The sequence below is a fragment of the Morone saxatilis genome, unplaced genomic scaffold (assembly GCF_004916995.1).
Source record: "Morone saxatilis isolate NCDOM2014 unplaced genomic scaffold, NCSU_SB_2.0 Contig24, whole genome shotgun sequence".
Taxonomy (NCBI): Eukaryota; Metazoa; Chordata; class Actinopteri; family Moronidae; genus Morone; species Morone saxatilis.
In genome coordinates this window covers 10,352,128-10,368,779 of record NW_023339807.1, presented here as the reverse complement: position 1 = coordinate 10,368,779, position 16,652 = coordinate 10,352,128, and the positions used below count along the sequence as shown (strand labels likewise).

General features: G+C 41.2%; 1 protein-coding gene across 1 annotated transcript; it reads left to right on the top strand.

The window, feature by feature from the left end:
* Positions 1–688: 688 nt before the first annotated feature.
* Positions 689–3,655, top strand: sox4b (SRY-box transcription factor 4b). The gene is given in 4 exon segments (XM_035672139.1): positions 689–1,948; positions 1,951–2,141; positions 2,193–2,297; positions 2,299–3,655. Coding segments are annotated over 4 exon segments (1,242 nt in total). The 5' UTR covers positions 689–1,533; the 3' UTR covers positions 2,830–3,655.
* The last annotated feature ends 12,997 nt before the right edge of the window (positions 3,656–16,652 follow it).

Sequence of the window (16,652 nt, the reverse complement as noted above, 5' to 3'; positions counted from 1 at the left end):
AGAGAGAGAGAGAGGGAGGAAGCATATACAGCCTGGCTTGAAGTCTTTTCTCACACCAGCTTAACGATCATGATGTGTCCAAGAGACATTTCCCTGTTTGTGAGGCGCTCAGTAAGAGAGGCTCAACTGTTGAAAGTGGTCTTGTTCAACAACGTGTCGCTGATACAAGACCTGGGTCAGCAACCACCTGTAGGCAAACAGACGCCAATTAAAAACAATGAGCAATTCTATAAATTAAATAAATAAATAAATAAATATATATATATATATATTACGTTTTGATTATACAGCACGTCAGATGAACACCATATCAGCCTGGAAAGGTAGACCTTAAAGGTTTCACTCTCCACAGCTTTGTTACAGTGTAAACATTAGGTAATGCCTAACTACATCAGCTGCATTGCGCTGGCAAGTGTTTGTGGCTCTAGATTCTCCCTGTTCAGTATTACAGGTGCGCATCATTCATAACAGCAACACAGTCTGCAGCAGTGGGCACAACATGTGCTTAATATTACAGGGTACGTTTCTTTTCTTTAGCACTGTCCAGGCAACTCAGTGGTACAAACTGTACTCAGTGTTAAAGTTTCCATATGGTAAAGTATACTTAACTTCCCATAGAGCTGTGTGTTAATGGTACACACATGGGCTGGCGGTGAGAGAGTAGAAGAGGGGCTTCCATAACATAAACCAGTGTCTCTTTAAAAAAAATTGAAGTTTCTTGTTGTATTCTGGAATGAGGTCAGACACGAGGCTCCTCATTGCACGCGCTGATTATTATTAGATTCCATTTTCGGCCAATCAGAGCCGAGGGGGCGTGAGTTTGGCACAGAAGCAGCGTAGCGACAGCGTCTGATTGGTTGATTTTTATCGCCGTTGTATCTCAGAGAAGGGATAAATGCAAGCAAGGGTGGCCGGGACTGGAGGGATGAAACTCGACTGCAGGTCTGCAGATGGAAGGCAGACAGTGTAACTCGCTCTAGGTTTCTTTTTTTTCTCCTCCCCAGCATGCATGGCTTTTGTTTCTAGCAGAGGGGACAGGGCTGATGCAGAGAAAAGCACTCATCTTACACACTGTACTTGGGAGCCCGTTGTAAGTGCCCGAGTGCACAGTGTGGCACTCAGTCTGCGCTCTGCAGTTGCATAGACTATGTTCAGTCACCACACGGCTGAATTGATTTTATAACACGAGGAAGAGACTGAGAGAGACAGATAACAGGGTACTGAGTGGAGAGTGGGCTGTAGGTGCTGTTTTAACATCTACAGAAACTGGAAATTAAACTTTTTTTTCTTCTTGTTTTTTTTTTTTTTTTTTTTTTTTTTTTACACATCTAGCCTTTTTAAGGCTGCACTGGACTGAACTGTTTGCTGCACATCTCAGGAGTGAATTAATTCTTGCGCTTTTTTTGTACTCAGCTGCGAAGAGGGGGAGAAAAGAGCTGAGTGTGCTTTAAAGTGAATCGGAGGACCGAGGAGAGAGGGAGAGAGAGAAAGAGCAAGTACACCGCTCTCCCTCTGTGTGTATAACTGGGCAGCATGGTGCAGAAAATGAGCCACACAGAGAGCACCGCCGAGGCGCTTTCCTTTTTCGCCGGGGACTCGAGCTCCGACTCCGGGGCGTGCATGGACCTGGACCCGGCCGCCTCGCCTCTCTCCCCGGGCTCTACAGCTTCTTCCACCGCCGGGGACAAGCTGGGAGACAACCCGGCTTGGTGTAAAACTCCCAGTGGCCACATCAAGAGACCCATGAACGCGTTTATGGTATGGTCACAGATCGAGAGGAGGAAGATCATGGAGCAGTCTCCGGACATGCACAACCCCGAGATCTCCAAGAGGCTGGGAAGCGGTGCGAAAGCTGCTCAGTAGACAGCGACAGGATATCCCTTCATCAAGCGGCCGGCAGCGGCTCAGGTCTCAAAGCACATGGCGGACTATCCCGACTACAAGTACCGGCGAGGAAGAAGGTCAAATCGAGCGCCTCAAAGCCCTGGCAGCAGCCGGAGCACAAGGGTGGAGCAAACTCAACAGTAAGCTCTAAAAACAGATAAAGACATTCATCCATCGAGAACGAAACGATCCAACATCACCCAGCAGCAGCAGAACCCCACAAATACCACCTTTTTCGGAGCACAGCAGCCAAGCAAGCTAAGCACCAAAGGCATCAACGGATTTTGACTCTCTGACACCCGCTCCAGAGCACCACACCAACTCCTCTCTACAAGTCCAAAATCCTGTCTCCTCAGCAGCCCAAGCAGATACCGGGATGGTCAATGAAGCCAAAGCGGGTGTACGTCTTCCCCGGGAGCAGCCGCGGCCAGCCTGAGCGTCAGCCCGCGTCTCCGTGGTGGTCCGCCAGCCCGCACGCTCACGCACGCTCCGGCGGACTCCACGACCCGCTTCAAGCCTTGTAACGAAAGACGCGGCCAAGCGGCAGGGAGGGAGGGCGCCCGAGTCCAGCAGCAGCGGCGCGGCAGCTGGGCGCGGGGTCTTCGGGGCCGCCACGGCGGCACACGTACAGCCAGTCGCGGCCTTCCGTCTCTACTCTCCGCTTCACTTCTCCGTCGTCCACTCTCTCTCCTCTCCTGCCCCTCCTCGGAGGACGAAGAGTTCGAAGACGACTTGCTCGATATCAACGCGAGCCCCGGCTTCGATAGCATGTCGCTGGGGAGCTTTGGTTCCTCGGTGCTGGACAGGGACTTGGATTTGAACTTTGAGTCCGGCTCTGGGGGCTCCCACTTCGAGTTCCCCGACTACTGCACGCCCGAAGTCAGCGAGATGATCTCCGGGGACTGGCTGGAGTCCACCATCTCCAACCTGGTGTTCACGTACTGAGTGAGCCAAAAAACAAAAGGAAACAAAAAATAAACGACAGGTAGGCCTAAAGTCCTCCCAGCAAAACATGACCACAAAACACAACCAGGAGCTCCTGGTGCAGTGGGCTTGATAGTTTGTGTTCACCAGACTACTAAACCCCACTGAAACTAGCCCCCGTCCCTTCACGTCCTTTGTAGGCAAGAGCTGCAAGTCGTTGGAAAGTTAAACTTTAAAGCGAATAAGTTGCTTTTTGTACTTTTCTTCGGATGCGTGGACCGGAGGGGGGACTTGGTTCGACCACAGAAGTGGAGGGAGTGCAACCCAGAGAGAGAGAGAGGGGAGAGGGGGGAGAGACGGAGAGACTGACTGAGGTTCCTGATAGTGAAACGCTCAGTCACCGAACTGTTTTTGAACTGAACAACTTAACTGTGATTGATTTGCACGTTACGCGGTCCGCCGTTCACTTAATCAATGTTGTTGCTGATTTAAAAAAAAGAAGAAGAAAAAAAAAAGAAAAAAGGGACATTTCACAACTTTTTACCAATCGCCAAGTGAACTTCACCACTAAAAAGGTACAGAACGGGACTGTCGTGCGACATTTTTTTTATTGTGGTGTGTCACCGAGAGGGATTTTTAATGAAACCGAGGTGGGTTGATGTTTTTTAAAAGTCGAAATATTTTCTCAAAAGCAAAAAACATGTTAAGCATGATAGCCTACTTGTTCCTATCTTGTGCTGAGATTTTCTGTGAGACTGTCGAGCAGTTTAAAAACTAGTATTAGGGTTATTTAAATGATAGGTGGCGCTCGCTTTCGGTTCTTCTCTTCTTTTTTTTTTTTTTTTTTTAAAAAAGGACATTGAAATAATCACCAGCTGTTGTAATTTTTTCAAACTTCAGGATTCAAACGCAACTTCAAATCTGTGCTGAACTTTATACACGTGTTCTCTTCTATTCAGGACCAAAATCCTTTAATTTCAGATGATAGCTATAGAGAAATCCTCACCGATTTGTTTTGTTTTTCATCCTCTGAGCTTTGTTTTGTACATGTTATTCAGATGCCATTTTATATGGGATGTTGTATTTATATACTGGGACAAGCATTTTTGACTTGATCATTTTTTTATTTCTTGTATAACATGATCTGGTCCTGTTCTTTTCTTACACGGTTGTTTGTCAGTATGTCTGTGTCTGTCACATTTCCTTCTCAGGCGAAGGGCTAGAGTTTTAAAAACACACAACTTTTTGATTTCATTTTATATTTAAATGTACACACTTTTTGGACACTTAAAAGAGAGGAAACAGTTTGATTATTTTCTCAGTGTATTTTTGTACAAATCTATATAAAAAAAATGGGGGAGTCAACAATCGGTGTGTGTAGCCTACTAATACAGCTGTATTGGATTTCCTAATTTTTAGTACCTGGCAGGCTGGCTTTTATGCTGCCTTCAAGTGCTCATGGTAAACTCGTACTCATGACTTTGTATTGCCTGTTCAAATGCTTTTTCTAGGTACAGCCAGCAAAACAGACCTTACATCACTGTGGTGCCTATTGTTTGTTTTCAGAAGGCACCGAGCTACTTTTTACTGAAATGACCGAGCAGAGGAGATAATCTGAATCAGGTGTGTAATCGGTGTTATAATTCACTAATTTGGCAAACTTTCTCTTACCAGCAAATACTGACAATACTTCTTTGATGTCCAATCCCTGATCATCTCCTATTGTCAGTACAGGCACAAGATGATTAACCACCCAGTTATAAGGATGCAATTACGAATTTTCCGACAGCACTTGAAAGCAGCACCAGTCTTTGTAACAGCCTACCTTCTACGTTTACAGTGCCAGTCTGCAGGCTCCTTAAAGACACAGGAATGCATTATTTCTGGAGGCTATTCCTGTGGACCATGTGGGTTTAACAGCTTCACTATCTTAAGCAGCCACTTGCTTTTGCATTTCCCATCAGATCCCATCTTGCCTATGACAACAAATGAGGAGATTGTAGCTTTAAATTTGACTTATTTCTTGATGTTTTCATTAATTGATGTCAAATTTGCCAATCAACCACTGGATTGAACATGCTACCAATACAACAAGCAAACAACAAGGATGATAACATCAAGCATATTCAAATTTCTGACTTGAGTTCCGCAACACCTACTTGTACTGCGTTTCTCATTGTATTTGAATATATAATCTTTTCTACTTGTCGGCTAACTATTAGCTAATAATTGTTTTAGTATCTTTATGGCATGGTGAATAGCATTTGTATTTCAGATTCAGGTTATTAGCTGTTGTGTTTTTCAGAAAAAATGAAAAAATGAGGAAAAACGATGAAACGTGAACTCGATCTTTGTATATTTGACTGTATCATAAAGCAAAAAGATTGTGTGTTTATGTACGTTGTTGCTATCGAGGACAGGCACTGTCTAGAACTGCTATCTTTTACACATCCTTACTTACATTTAAGGTGGTCAGTTCAGGACTCTTTTTTTATATATATATGAAAGCATTTTTAAATATATTGACTTTATTTTTCATCCATCCTGTGCAATATGCTGTGTAGAATTATCATTTATTGTCTCTAATCATGCCATAAACAAAGGAACCACCCTTTTTTTGGGACTCAGAGAAAGGGGGGGGAAACTCATGCCAGCTAAATTGTGTCCATTCACTGCCTGTCAGATTGTTGATATAAACTTGTGTACAGAACTTTTTCAAGGAAGGAAATAAATATCAGCTGGAACTGAAACTCTACAACTCTTTTCTTGATTCTTAAACTTTTGGTCTATCTTTGGTTGTCAACGGTAGGAAACAAGTGATATGTTTGTGTTTACATGTTAGTTTCCATACATGAGGAAGAAATGGCTAATATCAACGCCTAATTATCATTACTAACATTCTGGTATAAAAAGAGTATGAATTCAGAGCAAGAACACACAAGCAAAGCTATTTCTCAGCTCATCACTGCACCTGCTTTTGTAGCAGTTTCATTCTTAATGGCAACGCAGCTGGGTACAAACAAAATGACAGTTGAAAGCAAACATCACTATATGGATTGGTTTCCAAAAGTGGACACAAATATGGGGTGAGAAATTACTTGCTTTTGTGAAATACACTCCACTCCCACTGCGAGGCAACTTTCTGCATCCAAACCATAATCACTTCTTCATTAGAGGGAGGCAAAATGATAGTTGGCACTGCAGTGTGAAATGGAAATGAAAAGGCTATATCATCTATTGTTCATTTGTTTACCATCTACAGTATGGAAAAGGGTGTTTAATATTGGGTGACTATTGTCCACATCTGCACATGTTTTTGTTGTACACACCACGTCTTCTATTGAGTGTAAATGGCCCACGTGGTCTACGAAACATTTTGGAGTCCTCCCCGAGCTATGAAAAAGCCCACTTTTATTACCAGTTACAGCAATAGGCAAGACTGACTTTGAACAAGTCTAAGCAGTCTCCCCCTCTTTAGACCTGGGATGGTCTTGATTCTCTAAAAGAGAAGCTTACTGCACCATTGTGGAGCCTACATGTGTATATATAGACTAAGACATAGCAAATCAATAAGATTATTTTAACCCTATTGGGACACTTATTTGATGTGTTTTCATGTTAAGCTCCCATAAGGCTAAAATCCACAGCTTGCATTCAAAATGTATTTTAGTAGGGTAGTATCTGAGACCTGGTTGTCCCATACCTATGATTATATGGCCATATGACATCTACACAGCCACAGTGGATGTGATTCTTAATGCACAGTTAAAAAAACAAAAACAAAACACATCTAAACACAGCACAACACAGCTAAATGCATCTGTTTAAACATCCATGCGACATTGATTTGTGGCTTAAAGGGTTAAGACTCAAATGCATTATGCATAAGGTAAAACATTTCAAAAAATCCCAACAAATTACCAAATAATTAGCTTTTAAATTCACATCAATCTTTACAAGCATAAACATCAAAATGAATATCAAAAGATGCATAGACAGATATGTATTTACCCCTTGATATTTTACAAAACAATCACTTTTAAACATGATGCAGTGGAGAACGTCTGCTGATTAAATAAAAATGGAATGCCTGCATCCTTTGTAACATCACCCTCTGGATAATATTCATATACTGACTCATCTAAAGCAAATAATCCAACATGAAAAGCTAATCTATGCTGACCAGTTGAAGCTTCACAGCAGAGGGCTGCTATTAACACATGTCTACATTGATGGCTCGTGTATCCATGCACCTAAAGTCTTATTACACAGACTATGAAGAGATGGAGGTGAGCCGTTTTACCACCGTCCCATGAGTAACAGCACTGTTTTATTACTAATGTGCTTCTTGAATAGTCAATTATGTTGCCCGCTTAGGTTTGTCTAATTGCCTAAAATGTATTCCTGCTGAAGAATAAAATGTGGCCCATTTAAGTCATTAATAAATACTAGGGTCACCATAATTGGCTGAATGATAAGGGATAGCTGTAATAAAGGCTGTTTCTTGGAGAATACACAATAATTAGGTCAAAAGCTAAATTATCTTGGGCTTCTTCCCAGACAAACTGATGTTTTATTCTTTCTATTGTATTTTATTCTATTTTCTTCTAGCCTGTTGTATGTGCTGTATGCTGGCTGTCTGGTGTTCAGACAGTCATGATTTCCCTTCCCCCTCTCCCAGACAGACCCTTATTGTGGGGGAAGGGCTGGTTTAGCAGCAGTCAGCCAAGGGCCCTCCAGCATAGCTGACAAGCATGTCTGTCTGTCTACGGCTTGTGCGTGTCTCTCTCTCTGTGTGTGTGCATGTAGTTGAAATACAATGCATAAAATTAAACCACATGGCATGGGGGTCCCTGCAATAAGACCAGACACTGTATGTCTACCTCATACATCAGCAGATATATGTATAAAAGAAAAGACTATGTAACAATGTCGCTTCTTTAATTTCGCAACTTTCAAGGAATGTTCAGCATGCAGTATGAAGCTTACAGTATTTGTTATAGCGCTATTATATTGTATTGCATAACAGCTTAATCAGTTATGTGAGATTACTGCGACTATGTGGATTCATTATGTGTATGCAACTGGATTTTTTTAACGTTGTAATTGGATGTACAATTACTTTGAGCATGTAGTTTTCTCATTTTTAAAAATTATTCCTACTATACCATGTAATGTATGTAGCAAGTCATTTCAGGCAGTTCGTTATTTAGTGTATTTGCTGCACAACGCGCAGAAGCCAAATGCCTCTTCGGAATCATTCAAATTAATGCTCTTGTGCATTTCAAATTAGTTTAATTGCGTGCGTGTAATGAGTAGGTAAGTAGCAAGACGTTTAGCATGTATTTCATAAAAATGTAATGTCAAAATCAGGTTCACTTAATTCACCATATACAATATTACATACAGTAATTGGTCTTGGTGTCATGAGTTCTGATCCACAGTAACAGGTTGACAGGAGAGGCGATGAAGATAAGTTTAAGACACAAAACAGACAACACATGTAATTGTCTGTATTTTATACAATATGTTCAACATTCAGTAGCTACATGCAAAAAGCAGCACTGCAGCTATGTTTGCAGCTGCAGAGGGAACACTGTGAGTGTGCACTAGTGCAGTAATCCATAACTGATTTTATGAAGCTGCTATAAGCCTTTGCAGTATTACTGCAATATGCAGATATCTGGATTTTATCTGAGCTTAATTGGCTGTGTGTAGCTACTTACTTTACACTACATGTAAACATTGCCTTCTTTTTGTCTGGCAGTCATATGCATTTTATAACACCTGGTGTATATTACTTCATTTCTTTAACACCCCGACAATAAATATGTATTATACGGGGAGATAATATCTTCAGTGTGTGGTATAATCTCGCAAATTTCCTCACAGCTCCAGCACTTCTCTGTGTGTGTGTTAAGCTCCTCTAAGCTGTATGTAGCCTGTTCAGTGTGCAGTCTCATGCCTGGCTCAGCTGACTCCTCAGTGGGAGATATGCAGGCAGCAGCCAGGGCAGAGCAGAGCGGAGCAGAACAGGCTGACTGCTGGAGTCAGTGGCCCAGTAAAACCACAGCGGGGAGGATAAGAGCTCTGCCGGAGGGGGGTTAGAGAGGTATGACTGTATCTCCATGTCTGCCTGTCTGTATATGTAGCTGTTCTGCGCTCAGCCCAAAAGGGGGTGGATGGTGCAGTGATGGTGGGGATGTGACTATTTCTTCTCTCTCTGTTCTATGCATTTTTAAAAACATATTTTCCGTGTCTTTCTTTGTACTAACACCATGTGTTTCTGTTTTCAGTTCACACAGCTTTCCTTTCTCATTATTTATTTTTTTCTGTCTGGCATATAAATGGAGGACGCAGTGGTGGTGGTGTCTGTTATCTTACATTTTTTAGCCTCCGCCTGACTGGATCTGTCTGTGCATCTGAGATGTTCCCGTAGGCTTGCATTGATGCAAACAGAAACATCACGCACACTGAAACACACAGACAAGTTCCTGTTTGTCTGTCTGGTTTGTTTTCAGGACCCAGGTAGAGGGTGAGAGTGGTATACTTTCTGTGTGTCTGTCTGCCAAGAAGAACTAACTGTTTGTTTTTGTGTCTGTCTGGAAGCAAGTTCAGTAAAACAGGCAGGGCCACACAGACTGCATTTTTATCTGCCTTTGAACGTGTTGCCCAATGACTGTCATTGCGTGTCTATAGTGTGTCTGGTTAATTTATTTCTCTGTGGTATGTAAATATTACAGTCAGGAAAAAGAGGTAGACAGACACCTGACTTCCTCTCTGCCTCTGCTTTTCTCTCATGTTTACTCTACTTTAATCCCTCTCTCCTGCCTCCCCTCCCAGCACCACCGACTTCAACACCAATAGCATCGACTTTCACCTCCTGTGTTCATCTTGTGTTACTATAAAGCTGGAAATTACCTTGCTAAAAGGTTATGCACAATGCTTTGTTGAACCCCCCCCCACACACACACACACACACTCATGCATATGAAAGTGGTTTGGCCACAGCTCGATCTCACCTTTTGATACAAAAACATACAGATCCTTACCTGTTACACATTACATTTTAGGGCATGATCAGGTTTATGTTTGTAATTAGCAGCGTGTATGTGCAATTAGCAGCAGATGATAATAAAAGACTGTTGAGACTTGGATTTAAACAATGAATCTAGTTATAAATAATCAAATTAATTGAGCACAATTAAATAATAAAAAATAATTAATATAATAATAGTGTTTATTACCATAACATTTATGTTACATGTAAAAACAAAAAGCTATAAGCCGAGAATCAGAAAGATACATTTTGAAACCTGACAAGCTTATAGAGTCCAAATGGTGATGAAAATGATGCTTTTCAGTTGAAGATGTCTCACCTTGTAGCAGCAGCGCTGCTCCTTGTCATTATTTATATTTACTGCTACTCTGCGCATTACAAAACAAAGAGACCTTTTTTTCTTTTGTGTCTTCCTTTGTTCCCCAGCTGCTGTCCAGACACAATAGTAGTCTCCAGGCATTGCATCCAGGAAAGTTTTTGTCTGCCAGCTACAGTGTATACAAACACTGAGAAAAGAGAAAAGAAAGAAATTATGAAGCAGTGTTCAATGTGACAGTTTTAAGTGCTACTTTTAGTGGCCATTAAAATAAAAGAGAAAGAGAAACAGCCCACAAAGACCTGCAAGATGCAAGCAGGTGGCAAAGAAGCATGAGTGTGTAACTGATTGCTGACTGATTGATTACCCAATAAAATGTTCAAATAATAAATTACATCAAATGAAATCAAATAAGATAAACACATGTTTCACGACAGATGGACAGATGAATTCACTGATAAGGGGGAAACTAAATTCAACTCATTAAGTGAAGTTGGTGAGCTTCAATAAATAAATAAATAAATAAATCCCTTAAACCAAACGATTAACCACCACACTCCCAGTTAGAAATCACACTTATATCTACAGTCCGACTATACTGTTGTGTGCATAGTTGTTTGACTTTGAGAGGGCGGGACTCTTTGGAGAGCGAAATGAACTAGGCGCGGCCAAAAGGAGCCCCATCCATCTATCACACGTGTAGACAAAGGGGGACTCCACAACACAAAGCTTGATGTGCCCTCTCAAACTTTTTCCACGACGCACGGCGACGCGCGCAGAGCAAGCCACCCACAGGTGAGTTGTATGCTGCCTTTGCTCGCAGCCCCGGAGCGATTTTCGAATTTATTTCCAGTTAAAAGTTGCTGTTGTAGTTAGTGCGTCAGCGCTCAAACTTGAGCACAAAGCAGGAGAGAGAGGGAGAGAGACATAGAGAAATAGAGGCAGCGAGGAGAGAGAGAGAGAGCGAGAGGAGCGGTCCCCTTTTCCTTTGTCTGATGCGGGGCGCTTTGAGGAGACAACTTGAGGGGATGCTCAGGCACGCATCTTCATAAGGCTCAATAATGCTCAACATTATGATACTTAGAATTCATTGTCAGTGAGCTTTGGTGGAGGTGAGATGGAGTTTGTGCTGCTGCCGAATTTGTGTCTCTTGGGGATGTTGCGACGCACAAGACAAAGCAACTGCCTGTCAGAAGTTTGCGGAGAGAAGGACCGTTTATGCACGCTGGAAAAAAAAAAGACAAATTGACAAGTATTACTTCATAAATAGTTTGTTAATAGTTGTTTTCCCCTCGTGCACCAGTTTTATGATAGTGGTGTTCGCGGTCTTGCGAAGTTACCAGTGCAGTGTGGGAATTCAGAACAATGCAATCAGGTGTAAAGTCTCTAAGAAACAAAACAGTGGGACAGAATTAAACTTGTTGCACGAATAAGGAAAAATGTTTGGAGGCAGAAAATATGTACACAAATTAGGTTGGTCTTGAAAATCACTTAGAAACTTGTTACAGTTTATTGGAAACAGAGCAACAGGTATAAGTCGCAGCAGCTTCTTTGTTACAGTAAAGGCTCCTTTGTTCTCAGTCCATACAAAGAAAAGCAGCAGAAACAAGCGCAAATCCACAAGGAAGCAACTTTTTTGAACGCTTAGAATGATTTTCATGGGATAAAAAATATTCTGAATTTAGTTGTTTCATCTCAAAAGTGTTTAATAAGCTTTTATTACACCTTTTTCTTTTAAATATTTAAAACCCGCCGGATCTTGTCTAGATAAATATGTACTAACCTGAGGTTTATTCGAGAGTTTAACCTTTTTATTAGGTGTCTAAAACATAACAAATGTAGTTTACACGATTTTTAAAAACTTTCTTTATCATGTGAAGGTGTGGCCAAACAACTTGTTTGAATTTGCTGCATTCCATTGTACAGTAGCTCTACCCTTAAACTTTTTATTAGGCAACATAAAAGAGAATTGATTTGTTATATGAAACAACATTAGCTCTGATTCTGTAAAATATTTGGTTTTGGATATGTTTTTTTCAACCACTTTTCCAACTAATTTTAAACTAATAGAGCTCAAACCAACTTTTACACAGGTGTCAACTTTTATTAACACCTGAAGAGTTAGATATATAGAATTTATCATATAATCTATCATTAAATGTTTTAAGCAATGAGCAAATTTGTTGCATTGACATAAAGTTTTAACGACACTGCTTTCAATCTTCTTTTTCCTGGATTCCTCTTGGATCTGTCCATAGGTGGATTTTAACACCAGATTAACCAGCAAAGCGTTTTCTCCCGTGGGAGGTTAAGGAAATAAAAATAAGTGGAAATCACATGGAAGATGTACAGAGTCACCTATCAAGCAGCTTTTTTGAGACGCAGAGGAGGATTAAGAGACTGTGCAGCCTTCTTTTGGAGAAGGGGAAGACTCATCTCACAAGGATTTAAACTTCAGCAGCAGCAACAGCAGTGCCAGGCGGGATGCGTTTTAGGCACACTTGGAAATCTAAAACTCATGGAGGCACTTTGAGGATTATAGAAAAGTGTAGTATGTCTCTCCACAAGACACGTCCCAGCCCAAAGTCACTGGAAAAGCAGGATATTGCATTTATGAGCCTCCTCGGCCCTCCACATGGGTAGGTGATATTACTTTATACTGGGATGTCGCACTTGTTCAACCCCTTATTTCTAGGCCTGGCTTATTACTCAGTCGGAAGCAAAACTGACCAGTAGGCACTCCCCCACCCCCCACATACACCACCCCCAATTATTTCCTCAGTTTCAGTTAAATTTGGCAGAGTTCCCTATACTGTCACAGTTTGGACGTGGCTATTAATGGTACAATCACCATACCTCATTTGGCACAAGTACAAGCAAAAATCTAGATGAATTTAATAAAACTTTATTTCGAGCCACGTCTGAAAATAAATCTAATCATTTTTTCTCTAACTTTGGACTCTAACCATAATGTGATTGTATCATTCAACATTTTATCATGTCATATCAGTCACATTCAATATAAGCAGTTGGACCAAAATTGGGAATTTTAAAAATGTTTACAGATAGCGAAACTGAGGTTTACAGCAGCTTTTTAAATGGATGCCACAAATTGCAAGGCTGACTGTTCACCCTTGCTATTTGAAAACACAGTTAATGACACACTTGGCCAATAAAGTGCCTAGAGCGCCTCATGAACATGGACCATTTTCAAGTTTTTGGCACTGCAAGACCACTGTAGCCAATTCACTGCACATGTATGGTATAATAATGTAATACATATATGTTATTTTTGATAAGCTATACCTCTACCTCATAAATCTTCATAAGTCTTTTAATTAATGACAAAAATCCATTCATTTTCCTGACTGATCAGATATCTTATGCAACTTCACTGGGTCATATGCAAAGTACCTGTCTCAGCAGACTTGACTTATGCAGTGCAGTCTGTGTGGCCTAATTCATTTGTCCTTCTGCGTTACATTTGCTTTTTAGATGATCTGTGATGTCGTGAATTGCCATCTGACCTGTGGTGGTACTGTTGAGTGGACCCAAGTCAGAGAAATGTTTCCTGAAATCTTTTACTTCACTGAGGGGGCAGAACAGGAGATAAGGGGTGTAAAAGTTTGTATTTCTGTGTAGTTTTGTTTTTTTATGCAGCTGTTAAATCTTGGGAAATACATAATAAGAGATGCAAGTTGCCCTCATGTGCTTATACTATACTATGTGAGTGTGAGGGTGAGAGAGAGAGAGAGAGAGCAAGATCCACTCCTTATCAATGATGTCATTGAGAGCCAATGAGAGCATGCAGTGGTACTTGTCAGCATCCAAGCTCCACCTCCATCCTCTGTGCATGGCTAGCCCACATGGCCCTGCAGCATCACATTTTCACCATGCCTTTCTTTGCTGCAGAGAGAGGCAACAATACAGAGATGTTGCTCTTGGCTGTGTGCTCTGATGTTAATCTACCATGTCTGCTTAGAAATAGCTTGTAAGCATATGCAAGGAACAACTTGACTGAGGAGGGATGACATTTTTTTTCTTGTTGTTCGTTGATTAGCCAAAAATACATCAGCCCTTGAAACATTAGATTAAAATAAGAATGTAAAAAATCCACATCTATGCTAATGAAAATAAATGATAGAAATTGTAAACTCAGCCAACTGATAGACATGCTCCCCTTTTTATGTAAATTAATTTATTCTTTTTATAGGCTCAATTATGGCAAATAGAGTGATTACCTTAATTCGGCTCAAAACATCACATTTACAAGGAAAAGATACCTGACAGTATCTATGTCAGCTTCACAACAATTTACCTGAACTTGTTAACAGTCAAGCTTTAAGACTCAGAGTAAACTGCATTTACTGGCCTCCTGCTGCTCTTGTGGAACCGACTCAGGTCACAGGCTGTAAGTGACTGGATCAGCAGGAATGTGGGTCATTCAACACCGTGACACACAGGTGGGACAGATATAGGTCAGTGGTAGAGAGTGGGTGCTGATGAGTCATGCGTCTACAGTAAGTAGGGACAGGGGATGCAAGAGAAAGAGAGAGAGAGATGGGCTGTTCAGGTCTTGAAATGTGAAGAGACAGTATATGCAGTGCTCATCTTGACCAACCATCAGACACGCAGGGATCCTTACCTTAATTACTGCTTCAGCAACTCTTGAACTGTATCCCTTTTGCTCCGTCGTTGTACATGTAATTGTGTATGACCTATTTAACTCTGATCTTGTGGAGTGCAAGTGTGCAGATTCAATCCAGTACCAAGTTAATGGACTTGTGAGTAAAACAGAAACATCCCGTTTAGCATAACTAATCATTGTGACAGACCCGGCACCAAGCTCCTTTAATAGGCATTGCACAGGCATGGTTTCTGCTACAATACAGTATGCTCCAATCTGTGTAGCTTAATTACATTGCTTATCTGTAAGGCTATTATCAAGTACAGTGCAGTTTTCATAACATTTGCCGTTTGGTGGACGCTTTATGAGAGAATGCATTTTTGTCTTTGTATAGACGTCCCAGTGGGAGTGGGAGCTTCTGAACCTAATCCATCGAGTTACATGGGACAACATTAGCACAGCAATCTGTGGCATCTTCCAGCTCTGAAGTCTCAATATCCCTTTAAGCTGGAATGCTGATTAAAATGGGCAATGGTTTCACACCATCTCTCTCTCTGCAGCATATGCACAACTAAATCTGTGTCACCATAATCTTGCACCCATCTGTATTTGCTATTACATTAATATAAAGTACATATTCTGTTTCTGCTGAAGTCTGATTAGGACAACAAAGCATAGTGCTGTGTTGGAGCAAAGAAATACATTGACACCAACCCCACAGACATCAGCGTATTCTAGTCTGCTTTATTCTTTAAGTTATATTTCTGTTACGCCTTCCATGTCCATGAGCTGGTGTAATGTTATGCAAAGTGTATTAGACTGGAATACAACATTAGGCCTAGAATAACTAATCACTACTGTAAGCCTAATTCTCTCAGACATGCTGTGGTCAGCCTCAGGAAAGCTATCAAGTTTAGTTTCACCATTCATTGCATGTAGCTTATGCGCATTACAGTTTATAGTCCCTCATAGAAATCACTGTAATTCATTTATCCGCAGACAAGGTATATTCTCTGGTTCACCAAACAGCAAAATGACAACAAACACTAGTTAAGGTCCAATCTGTTTTTGCAGTATTTGATACATACAAAAAACTGTTGACCCACTACTGTGTATGTTTACACTGTGCTTTATTGAATTGCAATATCTCTGCAATATAATGTTTGATGCTCAGATACAAGCACTGACAGATGGACAAATACATTTTGAGCTGGATCTTCAAAGTGGAGCAGCCGCTCAAACAGATTTAGTATGTGTTATATACTATGTGCTTTGACAAAAAGAGCCTAAATTGATAAAGATGAGAAAATACTCAAAAGCGGCTGCAATAAAAATGTTTAATTTTTCCTACCAGCTGAATTTAGATTGATGTTCCCTCTGTGCGTATCAGTGAGCCATATAGGACACTACACTGTGGGTACAGTACAGTAAATTACAGTGCAGTAAAACATTAGGCCCACCATTACTAATCATGACGATAGTCCTAATTCTCCAAGCTACAGGCATTCTGTGGTCATCCTGTTGCAAACTATCAGAGCTTAGTTTTACCACTCGGTGCCTGTAGCCATGAGATAAGTTAACGTGCTCTGCTGGCATGCTAATACATACCCGCACTGGGGGACAGGAATAAATTATTTCTTTATGACTGCGCACAAGACAGAGTGTTTGAAGGAGGGGAGTGAGAGATAGAGCGGGAACATAGGGAGATGAAGCAGGGGAAAGAGAAATGGGGGTACATGATGGACTGGAAAGAAAGGAGGGAGAGAAAGCAAGAGAGGAGAAGTGAGACAATGAAAGGGAAGGACAAAAGGAAGAAAGAGATGAAAAGGACAAGAATAAGA